At 37.8% G+C, this 13279-nt stretch overlaps 1 protein-coding gene across 2 annotated transcripts; it reads right to left on the reverse strand.

Moving 5' to 3' along the window:
- Positions 1–2608: 2608 nt before the first annotated feature.
- ccnk (cyclin K) lies at positions 2609–12354 on the reverse strand. 2 transcript variants are annotated; one of them, XM_081378428.1, is made up of 11 exons: positions 12237–12354; positions 10439–10714; positions 10239–10320; positions 8507–8638; positions 8311–8416; positions 8148–8205; positions 6753–6922; positions 6380–6582; positions 5929–5962; positions 5754–5822; positions 2609–4304 (listed from the first exon to the last, which is right to left on the reverse strand). In XM_081378428.1, exons 2-11 carry the CDS (start codon positions 10639–10641, stop codon positions 3727–3729), a joined length of 1635 nt encoding a protein of 544 aa, XP_081234554.1. In that variant the 5' UTR covers positions 10642–10714; positions 12237–12354; the 3' UTR covers positions 2609–3726. The 2 variants fall into 2 exon arrangements, with proteins under 2 accessions (XP_081234554.1, XP_081234553.1); XM_081378427.1 differs by having other exon boundaries at positions 8311–8638; positions 12237–12351.
- Between the last annotated feature and the right edge of the window lie 925 nt (positions 12355–13279).

The following is a 13279-nucleotide window of genomic DNA, read 5'->3' on the forward strand; positions in this document are numbered from 1 at the left end:
TCCGGTCAATTTTAACATTGAGCTCATTTTTTTTTTGTAAATTTGGAGTGCTGTGAGTACAGAGAACAACAACAAAAATCGGTGTTGCCTACACCGTGTTATCCTCTTTTTAAAATTTGCACCCTGTTGACTTTAATGGGGCAAGTTTTAAACCTGCTTTTAGGCTCTTAACATCCTTGATGTGTCATTACAAGTGCACAGCCAATGTGAGTGATTCCTTCAGAGTGAACACGGTGAATCTGACTGCAGTAGATGTGAAAGATATGAATAAAAATGAAGTTAATTCGGCCAGCGCTCATACCTGTATTTTCTTCCTGTTTTCGGTTGAAGTCCACAGTAGTCGATTGTCGAGTTCTCCTGTTTTCGGTCGAAGTCCACAGTAGTCGATTGTCGAGTTCACGCGCGGGATCACAGGTAACTAAGCAACAGTGGAGAACTCGACAATCGACTACTGTGGACTTCGACCGAAAACAGGAAGTAAATACAGGTATGTGCGCTGGCTGAATTAACATCATTTGTATTCATATCTTTCACATCTACTGCAGTCAGATTCACCCGTGTTAACTCTAAAGGAATCACTCACATGGCTGGGCACTTGTAATGACACATCAAGGATGTTAAGAGGCTAAAAGCAGGTTTAAAACTTGCCCCATTGAAGTCAACAGGGTGCAAATTTTAAAAAGAGGATAACACGGTGTAGGCAACACCGATTTTTGTCGTTGTTCTCTGTACTGACAGCACTCCAAATTTACAAAAAATTGAGCTCAATGTTAAAATTGACCGGAGTTCTCCTTTAAAGTCATCCTGTAATCAATTATTTTATCCCTTAAAACTCATATTTGACTACCAAAATGACATATTTAAAAGTTTTTTTGGTTCCACTTTATTTCGATAGTCAACTTTAGACATTCTACTAACTATAAGGACCTTTGCAACTACATGTAAACTAACTCTCATTAGAGTATTAGTAGACTGTCAGTAGACTGGTAGGTTATGGTTAGGTGTTAGGGTTCGGGTCAGTAGAATAAGTTGACTTGTAGTTGCCAAGTTACTTAAAGTCTGTTGGGGGAGCATGAACATAAAGTGTTAGCAGATATTAAGAATAGTCAACTAATACTCTAATGAGAGTTTGTTGACATATAGTTACAAAGTTACTTATAGTAAGTAGAATGTCTAAAGTGGACTAAAGAAATAAAGTGGTGCCACCTTTTCTTGAAAAATAATTCTTCATGCCTTAAAATAGCTTGAATGCAACTCTACACCCTTGTCTCATTTAGTATACAAGGTTCTATGAATATGCAAATGAGCCCCGCCTCCACTCACTCACACCAGCTCAGAGATCCACTCATTGACGATCACAGGTTGATGTGATTGGTTACAAGGTAGTTTGTGACGTCAAAAACACCAACGATTTCAAACTGTGTTTTTAGTTTACTGCAGTTTTAAAGAGAAAATACTCAGCATTGGTGTTGACTTAGGAATTTGTACATGGTTTGTTTTAAAGCATAAAAACACCACATTGTAACAACATTAAAAGCTTTTTCACCGCAGGGGGACTTTAACGTTTTGAAGATGCTCTGACCCAGTTGTCTAGCCATCACTTTTTTGGCCCTTGTAAAAGTCAAATCTTTTCACTAATGCCTGCTACAGACTGCGATTTTGACAATCCTATAAGATCATTACAAATCACACTGTACGACATGGATATAATAAACTTGGGTACGACATGTATGTAGCCTGTACGATGATGACACCTATTGAATCTTAGGCTACGACTCAAGTTACTATAGAAGAATAAAACATCAGCATGCGCTAGTGGTAAACAAATAGAGCAAGATGAATCACACTTTGGCAGTTGTGGTTTTTATGTGTGCTGAAAAAAAAGAGAAAGCAAAAGAGGAGAATTTTGATGCAGTCATTGCTAGGTAAAAGAGGCTAACTTGGCATGCCAATTGTAAATGGAGCTTGAGGTAAGTCATTTTAAGTTTAAGCGGCATGTCACATTGATCAATACGCCATTTCCTGTTGCATTTTCATTGGCTAGTCAGTAGACGTCGGTCGTATCAGCAAACACACTGTGAGATGATCATGCTAAATTTATGACCCTGTCTGAAAATGATCTCAGGCTATCTTTAGTTGCAAGACCGTGACAACGTCCGTCTTTGAACCTCTTTCACTGTAAGACGCAAGACCACCGTTTAGGAGCCACGACCACAGAAATGTGGTCACTTGCTAATATATCCCACCTCTTGACAGGTGCCATTGTAACAATATAATCAATGAAATTCACTTCACCTGTCAGTGGTTTTAATGTTGTGATGTTTCAGTATATACTGACATACAGTATATCTTGGGATGCTTTTTCTTCTGTCATTCTATGCATGAATGGATCATTCAGCCAGGAGCTTGTTTGTATCGTTTTAAACTCAGGCAAGGTTTGTAAGCCACTTTCCCACACTATTCTCATGTTAATCCGTATCATTTTTACAACTTGTGGATATAGGCCTACTTGTTTATTCCAAAAACAAATTAGTTTCTCTGGTAATTGATAGCATGACAGTGGTGCAGTCAATAATTTCTTTAACACAAGACAATTCAATAAATGCTTAAGGGAAAAAAAGACTTTTATTATCTGCCTAAAAAAAACAGCAAACACAAGGTGGCTGTGCACAGCAAGTCCTTTGTCAATCAACTATTAACCAAACTAAGGCACATACGGGAAACTATGATACTAACAATGTCCATCAATCAATGCACTTAACTCAGTCAAAGATGCCAGAAGTGCATCTGAATAAAAGGACTGGCAAGGATGATTTTTGGGATATTTTCCCCATGTCGCTAAGAAAATATGAATTCTGCAACATACCAACTAAAAAGCAAAGCCAGAGGCATGTGAAGACATAACATTGAGGGAAAAAAATATTACAGAATAAATCATATGTACAACCAAGAATTCATAATTCAGAAAGGTGTTTGGAATGTAAGTGGTGATGTGAATGAATTTAAAGGGATAGTTCCTCCAAACTGAAAGTTCTGGCATTATTTCACTCACTCATGTCATTCCAAACCTGTATGACTTTTGCTTCCAATGAACACAGAGAGATTTTGATGAGTTTTTACCTTGTCAGATCTTTTCATACAAAAAACATTGATATTGACCAGAATGAGAATGAGAATTAAAAATAATAATTCATACTACTATATTCCATGTCTTCTGAAACCAAACAAAAGCTTAGTGTGAGGAACTTTAAAGCTGAAATCAGCTCTAAAATCAATTTAATTCTGTCTGTGCTATCTGTCTGACTTCAGAAAACTTAGAAAAGACCAAGTCATGGACCACAAGTCCACTTTTATAGTGGGTTTTTTTTGGTCCTTTTTGCAGAAAGACAACCAATTGTCACTGTATGGAAAAATATCCATGAAGATTTGACGAAATTCAAACAGATTTAGAACAACATGAGGGTGATTTTGAGGTGAACTATCCCTTTAATTCAAAGAAGTGGAGAGGAAGTCTCACCGAATGGTGAAACCCTAAACCCAAGCGGAAGTCTGTTGTAGTTCACATCCTCCCTGACACTCAAGTTCCACCAGTGTTCAACTTGGCAGCTGAAATGTCTGTATCTTCCTGTGAAACCTGCATCAGAATACACATAAACCTGGTACAGACGGTATATACTGTATACAGGCACATGTATCATGGGTGTGAAGAACTGATTTCATCACCTCTCATCTCATCCACGCCCCTCTGTTCATTCCTGCCACGGGTGGCATGGCGTGGGGGGGCAGCGGCACCTGAGGTTGGCCGGGCGGGACGGGTGGAGGAGGGTACCCAGCGGGGGGGAGGCCCATGCCCGGAGGGGGCACACTGTGCCCTGGTGGCATGCGTGGGGGTGGAGGGGGGTAGCTGGGGTTGTAGCCTGGAGGAGGGTAAGATGGGGTGGGCGGGGGCAGATTGGGAGGAGGGTAGGTGGTTGGGGGAGGGCCCGGAGGCGGGGGGTTTTGGTGTGGATAGACGTGCGGGTGGTAAGGGAGCCCGTATGAAGGAGGCATGGGTGCGTAAGAGGGCCCTTCGGTCTTCATCATGGACTGCAGACTCTGAAACCCCTCCCCAGACATGTACGAGCTGGACGTGGACATTCCCATGATGTAGCTGGAGGGCGGAGGGGGGGGAGGGCGGTGGGGTAGAGGGGGCGGCGCCCCGTGGGGCAGGGGAGGAGCCGGCCCTTGTGCTGGGTCCATTTCAGAGGGTGTGGCTGGTTCTGCTTCAGCAGGAGGCGCTGGGATGGCAGAGGGAGCCTTGCGATCTGTGTGTGGGCAGATTGCAGACAAGTTTTTAACATCACACTATCAAATCAGTAGTCCTTGATGAAAAATCTAATAGCAAATTTTAGTAAAAATTACAATTGTGATTTAAAATGTAATACAAAACAATATTTATATTCAACAATATTTATAATAATTAATATTGTTTAATTTGATTTGCAACCTTAAATATACCATACTAATGGTCTTAATTTCTTTTTTTATCTGAAAGTCTTTTCATCAATTATTTAGTAAAGATTTGTGACAATGATGACACTTGGCAATCTGATTGCTCTTTATTATTATTGCTGCTTTTCTCAGACAAAGGCTCTGTTTTTAAGGCAGAAAAAAATCTATTATTATTATTTCCTAATTTTGAATATCTCTGCAAATATAGGTGGATTTGAAATTTCTTGGGTTCTTCTTAACTATTAATCAAATTTAGCGACAATGATGTTATTTAAATCTAATTGTTTTCTTTTATCGTTGTCACTCTCCTTAAATTTCGCCAGTGTTTTCATGGTAAAGTTGCATATGTAGTATCTTTTAGTATTATTTACTTTTTTTAATACATATTTTATAATTGTTCTGGTTCATTTGTACAATCTCACCTTGTCCATAATGTCACACTGGGCTAAAATCAGTTTTGACCTCCCTTGCCTGTGTTTTGTGTTGTGGTTAACTGCAAACTTGAATGTAACTTTTTGTGTGTGCGTGTAGGTGTGTTTGGTCCTGTCCTGTGATTGTACTGTTTATTTGTTTGGATGCTCCTAAAATCTTCATTTTTTAAATGTTAAACCACTGAATTCTTATTTTGACGGAAAACACACGGGAGCCCTTAAAGATTCTCTTTTATTGATACGTGCTTCTAATTACCAGTTTGGGAAGATGGTTGGTGCATGTTGCATTCCCAAACACAAGTTAAAGCAACCCAAACATAGACGGACATAAATCCTGTAGCAGATCTAGGCAGGTGGAGCTGGGGGAGGTGGAGGGTTTTTAGAGGAACTCTGATGACAGTGAACACTGAACCAGACTATTTAAATGTTGAGCAAGCAATCTCATTGGCTGCAGGATCAGCAGAGGCCAATCATCTTGAGCCATGTGGTAATGATGTGATTGCTTGCAGATTGAATGTAAAGGACTGATCATCTTGCGCCCTCTAGAGTTTCATGACTAAACTAGATATTTATTTCTGTCAAAATAATAACAATAATTACAGTAGAACAGTAGTGCGTGTATGTGTGTGTTTGTAAATGCGTTACTAAAAGCAGTTTGTCTGAAGTACTAAGATGCAGAGTAATCGATCATGTAACATCAAGATAATTTCTAATTTCTAATAATGTTATGTAAACGAAATCAGATTACTTCATATTTTGGTTTATGATGAGCAACGAACATGTATCCAATGATTTATTCTGCTGCCTATTCCAAACTCCAGAAAGCCTCACCTGGGGGTTGGGACACAGGAAGAGGGGGCATCGGACTCTCCAGGCGGGGTATCTTAGACCCAACTTGCTCTGAAACAAAGACAAATTAACACTTAATAATGGTAATTCACCATCTCACAATAGACATTCATTATCATGACACTATAAAATGTCCTCTGCATGCAGAGTGATTTACCTGCTGGGGCTTTAGGTTCATCTTTAGGAGAGACCTACAAAACAAAACAAGTTGTATATAAACATTTACATTGCATTACATAGCTGAGACTTTGTTTCATATCAAAAGTAACAAATAACAAAGCACATTTCATTTTCAGCCAAATATTTTTTTCATTTTGACACAGATCTGGCCTGAGTTTCAAAATTGTTAATCGCAGTGCTATACAGTTTGTGTAAAAGCCACAACTCAATGTGATTCCCACTTTTAAAAATGAAATCAGTTCTAGCCGAATTCCTGGTAAAGAACTACACTACCCATAATCCTGAATGAGAAAGCACCTTAGACCCACCAATTAAGAGTCAGGAATGAAGTATGAACAGCTGTGTGCCAGGGAAGGGACGGGAAAGAATTTGGGACACAAATTTGTGTTTTCCAAAATATATCAGCTGACTGTAAATGCTTAACTTACATGTTGCCGTTTAATCTTGGCGGGCGGGCTGGCCTGGGGGGAGTTTTTCTTGGAGGGGGGTTGAGCGGGAGGGTTCGGCACACCTGACTGACCGGGCTGGGCCGCAGGAGGGGGCGGGGGTTTCTCTTTATCCTGCATCTGAGGCTGCTGGGGGATCGGCTGCTTACCCTGTGAGTACAAATCCAGAATCTGGTGGCAGATGTCTGTAAAACACAAGAAAAGAGTATTGAGAAGAAGAAAAACAGGAAGTGAGCATAAGAGACTTCTTTTAAAAACATTAAAAATCTTACTGATCCAAAACTTTTGACTGGTAGTGTAATTGATTATTATGACAGAGGGACATAGAGAGAGTTAGTCAAACCCAGTCTCTCACCCTCCAGCAACTCCACTGGCACATCTTGTACAAACTGCTCCCACCAGCGGCGGGACGACTGCTTGGACGTCCACTCCTGAATGTCAAATTTACACAGCCGGCCGGCAAGGTACATGACGGCCACTGCTATGATCTCAGGCTCCCACTGAAGGGACAGCATTGTGCAGAGACTGAAACATGCGACACACAAACATGTTATTACTGCGCAAGAGTCAAAGACGATGACATTAAATATTTTGCTTGTAAAACAAAGCCTTTCACATTCTTTTGTTGCTTTTTGGTGCAAAATAAACAATGGTTTCAGTGTCATTGATAGTTCCCTCACTGTTGTAAACGAAGCAACTGTGATCCAAAGACATACAAACTAGAAAAGCTGCAATGTCACAAATTGTGCATCCCTTAACAGCTTCTAACTTGTGGAAATTTACCATTAGAAGTCTAAGGGGCTGTTTACACGACACCGTTTTCAACTAAAAAGGTAAAACTTTATGCGTTTTGGCCGTTAATTTACACGACAATGGCGTTTTGGGTGCCTGAAAACGCAAACTTTTGAAAACGGGTTTCAAAGTGCAAGTTTTTGAAAACGGTCTCCGTGTAAACATCAAAATTTCGAATCTCTGAAGATGATGGCGTCATGCACATGCGTATTACATGTTGTCTATAGTGTTTCATCGCCATCTAATGGCCTGGCAGCAGAATACAGCGTTTTTAGTCGTTTGCGCTGATCCGTGTGAATGGGGATCATTTGACAATGGTGACGTCTGCACATGGAAAACTAAAAGGAAAAACTTTGAAAAAGATTTAAGCATATCGTTGTCGTGTAAACGTACCCTATGATCTCCTCCAAGTTTTCCTTTTTCTTGCATTGAGCAAGAACATAAATGGCAAAAAAGAAAACCAATCACAATATCTCTTAATGTTCTTTGGACAGGTGCAGTTTTTACAGAGAGAAAGAGTATTATTATTTTAGTATCAGTGAGATATTATTATAGTTTATTTTATATTGTCAATTAGATACATTTTAGTATTTTCTGTTTTCATTTTAATTTTAGTAAAAGTTTTATTAATGTTGTTGTTGTTTTAGTAACAAGTTTTTGTTAGATTTTTTACAAATGTTTTTATTTAATTTAAATTTTAATGAAAATATATATATTTTTTTTCAATTAATTAATTTTCAATGTTGATTTGGCAACTAGCTGAAATAAAATAAGTTTAAACTTTTATTTCATTTCAGATTAAAAAAAAAATATTTATGGTTAATCTTAGTTAACTATAATAACCCTGATATGGATATATGGCAATAACTGAATGATAACCGAATCATGGGGACAAAAAATATCAAATTAATGACACAAATAATGTTTCATTGCTGGTAATAAATAAAGTCAATCCAACCTGTCATTGACAAATGTCCACGCCATCTGCACAAGCTTCTGAACTTTGTTCTTGTCACCTAAAAATTAAACCATCCAATGAACAACGTCACAAAGCAGCGCTATATAAAAAACAACAACTTGAATTGACTTCTTAAATTCAAAATGAAATTTTAAACAAATACCTTTGAGCTGTTTAGCGTAGCGCAGCAGAAACTGGTAGGGGTGTTCAACTTGTAAATCAAACTTGATAGTCTGGAGTAAAATTCTTTCCAAGACCATGACCTCTTCCTGTGGAAACATCCCACGAAAAACAAGTGATGTTAAATGCAGTGCTGCCATGACAAGACTGAGAGTTTGTGTGTTGAATGGGTTGCAAACCTTCGGATCATCTCCAAACTGTGCGAACTGCACATCGGTGAGCAGACTGCGAGCGGTTTTGATGATGTCTTTACATTTCTTGGGGGTTTCTTCTACTTTACCAGCCAAGAAGAGACAACAAGCCCCGGTCACCTGTAGAGGGAAACATAAATGAACAAATGTGATTCACTTTAGAGTGTGCTACAGGCTACTGCTAACCTTTAACATTCACTGGTCACTCAGTCCCTATCTTTCAACCGAGATGCTTTTAGCTCCCAAAAATCAATCAATCCAGGGACACATTATTAATGTATTTTCTGGAATCTTTGTGTGAAAGGGGCTTGAGATGGCGAACGGGAACATGGTTTGAGTAACATTAGCAATACATTATTAGCTGTTTGATAACGTAGTCAAGCAAAAGGCTAATCATATTAATTACTATTATGTATCCGACATTGTAGAGAGCGATACATAAAACGCATTACCATTCTGAGCCTTTATAATTCACTCTTCCACTTCTTCTTCGCAATCAGTTTCTGGTTCAAACATATATGGCTGAATTATTCCAGTATTTCCACTTGTCATCGTGTAGCGTTTACTACAGTAAAGTTGACAGAGGGGATCTCTGAGCTGGTGTGAGTGAGTGGAGGCGGGGCTCATTTGCATATTCATAGAACCGCGTATACTAAATGAAGTGAGGGTGAAGAGTTACATTAAAGCTATTTTAAGAAGAATTTTTTTTTTTTAAATATGTCATTTTGATTATCAAAGATGAGTTTTAACAGATAAAATAATTGACTGCAGGGGCTCTAAATAACCATAAATTGGACCAAATAGTAATTGTATGGTCTTGTAGATTAAATGTGTTTAATTCAAAAACTTAAGTAAAAATCCACTTAAAATAAATTCATATCAATTGAAGAATATGAATATACAGCTATATTTACCCACATAGATATAGCATAAGATAAGCAATTCATGTAAAATTTGCACAAATCACATGAATTGCCTTTCAATGTCAGAACAGAGAATTTCACGAAAAGGCGAAAGTTTGCAGGTTTGCTCTCTACGGAGCCCCTTAAAGGACAAGGTCGATGCTTTTGCATTTTCGCGCAAATGTTTTTCATTCCCTCGAGAAACTTCACGTTCGCTCGCTCGCAAAACCTTTTGAGCTCTTTGTGAGCAACAAAGTTTCTCGGCCGAACGCAGAAGTTTTTGCGAGGGAACGCAAAGTTTCTTGGGGGAACGCAAAACATAATCATTTTTACAAAATCATTTTTCCTCCATCTCATATTTTTTCCCTTCACCATGTCCCTTCAGGGTCTCCATAGCTCTCTGTGTTTTTGCAATTGAGGGACTATGAGAATTGAATTATTGAGAAATACAATAATTTGGCTTTAACCAAAGACCCATCTTCCCTCAACCGTACTTCAGATCTACTACTACTACTACTACTGTGGTATTAAACGGTGGTCAGTATATTAAAATAAATGTAGTCTATAGCCTACATTGCATTGCAAAGGAATCTGAATGGGTGTGCCGTATATACAACCATTTTTAATTAAAATGATAAAATCACTGTAATGTAACACAATCTCAAGTGCCTTTTTGCTTTATCACTACAAAATCAGAACAAATATTCCAAGATTCCTGTAGCACCTGCCAAACATAATATATATATATATATCTTTTCTTTTAAGTAAAATATACATATAATAGCAATGACCAGATTTTCAAAGCATTATGTACTTACATATCTAGGGAACTGCTTGAAAGAATGAAACATGTAAAAACGATGAAAGTATGTTATTCCAGTCGCCAGAGTGTCATAATGTCTTAAAATGGGTTAAGGATAATATCAAATTCCTCTCAGTATTTAAAACTCAGTCCTACACAGATGTACTTGCACTAAACTGCATTAAAAAGGTAGAAATGGCAGCATTAAGAGGATACAGTCCCAGACGTGTCCCGACGTCGAATATGAAGCGGGCCCCCTCTCGTCTGTACCGGGCTTCTGTGGCTGGGTCCAGGCCATCCGACTGGGACGGGGTGTGGGCCAAGTCCTTCTTGTCCCAGTACCAACATGGCTTTGTGTGGTCCAGATTTGTGGCAAAACTTCCAAAAGTGGCGTTAGAGTTCTCCTTGCCGTCCTTCATTTGGAAGGAATTGAAGGCTGATGCCAAATTGGACAGTCCGCCGTTGAACAGCAATAATCTGCACTGCAAAAGACTTAACATATCATTTAGTTAGTTATTTAACCTCAAACATGCTGAAAAGACAAATATATATATAGAGAGAGAAAATATTATCATTATATATATATAAATATACAATATAAATATATATAAATATTATTGACTGTACTGACACTATCAAATGAGAACACAAAAACTTGAACTGAGCTGAATTTTCGGAAAAGCTGCTTTTAAAGTTGTTTCATAACTTTGCAACATTGTAATTGAACTGAACTGAATCAACATTAAACTGAATCATGACACTATTGTCTCCAGTAGATCTGCTTGACAGCTGAAAGTTGTTTCATAATTGATGAATTTTTCAGCATTAACACTATTATTGTCTTGTGTGCTACTGTGAAACTGCTTTGAAACAACCTGTATTGTATTAAAGTGCTATATTAAATGCATCTGATGTGACTTTTCACTGGAAATAAAGATTTTGGATTTCAATATCAATCACAAAAGCAGCATGTATTACCATTATTTTTTTTGGACACGTTTTCACTGGAAGTAGTAGTACAACAAGATGCTTCAGATAATATCATGAAAAAGACCAAGGTACAAACCATGCTAATTATTCAGTACCATAACATGATATATAAAGAGAAAGTAACAGGTTAAAATCTCAGGAAAACATGTCCAGGTCACATCTCTGGTAATTATTATTTCACAGCCACATTTTCATTACAGGAAAGCTTCTGGACATTAAACTAACTGTTGCAATTTCCATTATTCAAGTTGGATTCTGATTAGATTCTTAAAGATTCATTAGATTAGGATTAGGATTCTTAAAGATTCATTAGATTATTTTTTATTTTTTTTACTTTATTAAAGTAAACAAATGCAGCAGTCAGTATTGTCAGTAATAATTTAATACAGTAATAATGTAGTACAGCAACAATGTATTAAAGCAGAATTACACTCCAATGACAATAACACATTAATTTTGCTCTTTAAAATCGTAAGAATAGAAAATCTGTTTCTTGTAAATATTTAAAATTCTAAATTATATTAAAATATGCGTCATTTACTCCAAGCACACCATACATTTCTATTTACTCAGTTCAATTTGGGGGTGAATGACGTGGAAATACTCCAGTTGACAGGGTTTATAAAATACCACCAATATCATTATATTAACATTAGATATCATCGCTGTACCATGGTTATTTAAAGGGAATTCACAATAAATAAGATCAGCTTAGAGTCTGAGTAACATTTAAAGTTTAAAACACTTTCGTTTCGTGTTGACATCACACACTGAAATCCATTTAATACCAAATATTTTAGATATCGCTGATCACGTATGATATTAAGTTACTAACGTACCTGAATTATACATGTAAATGTGATGTTTATGTGAAAATAGCTGTTTAATCTCTTATCCCTCAATTAATTTTGACATAATAGACAGTGGGAGTTCAGCGCTTCTAATAGATCAGATCAAGATCAGATCAATTACTCATCCTTCATTTTATAAATCACATATAGCATACAAAATTCATTAATCTTACCGTTGTAATATATGACACGATTGTGATGTCGATGAGGTTGGCAGTTAGGTCAAATTAATCTTTGTCAGTCTCACATTCACGACATGGAAGCGGCCATTTACTTCGGTCTTCTTCTGACACTTCTCAGCGGCACTAGTGTGCGTCATTATCCCACCAGGAGCAGCATTAGCGCCTTCTGCAGGCCTGGAGGACAATGCGTAAACCTGCTACAGACACAGCAAAACCAATTAAATCATCAAATAGCTCATTACGCTGCTCCTGGAATTCAAAAACTGTAAAAAATATAATAGATAATAGCATTATCATTATTATAGTTAATAATATAGGAAGAAGGGACAGGGCTTTGGATGGAGAATGTCTATCACTGACATTCCATCTAACCTTGTTCTGTGAGACTATTGGATAACACTGGGAAAGTTTGCCTATTACAACCAGAAAAGAAACTGCACCAAGGTTCACCAGCTGGGGAACTAAGCTGAGGAGCAGAATAGGTGCTCACATCCCATCCTCAGAGGGGAATGGCACAGAAAAACAGACACCGGCTCCATTTGGAGATTGTAGAATGGCCAACACCTAACACATTCGCATGATTCTACAACCTCCAAATGGAGCCGGCGTCTTCCCGTGTGTTGTTCGGCGCAATTCATTCCTTTTTTTTCTGGTGGGAATAGGCCAGCTTTCCCAGTGTTATCCAATAGTCTCACTGAACAGGGCTAGATGGAATTTCAGTGATAGAGTCTCTTCTTCCTACATTAGTAACCTAGATGTTATCCTGGTATATTTTTCTGTCGATATGAAAACTCGTGTACGTTTAGCAATATGGCAAGTGAATTACGTATATTACGATGTTATGATGAACTATATGCCTTTCTCTGACGTTCAAAGTTGGGATAAGCGTTTCTAAGGATATTGATTTTTAGAAGGCAGACTGAGATGGCAAACAGAAACATCAGTTCTGACTAGATCTCTTCCCAAATTGTCCCTCTCTAACATTTTGGCCTTGTTTTTATTTGTTGACAAAAATGTTAATAGATTCAGGAGTC

The sequence above is a fragment of the Scardinius erythrophthalmus genome (genome assembly GCF_964197995.2).
Source record: "Scardinius erythrophthalmus genome assembly, chromosome: 11".
In the NCBI taxonomy this organism is placed as follows: Eukaryota; Metazoa; Chordata; class Actinopteri; order Cypriniformes; family Leuciscidae; genus Scardinius; species Scardinius erythrophthalmus.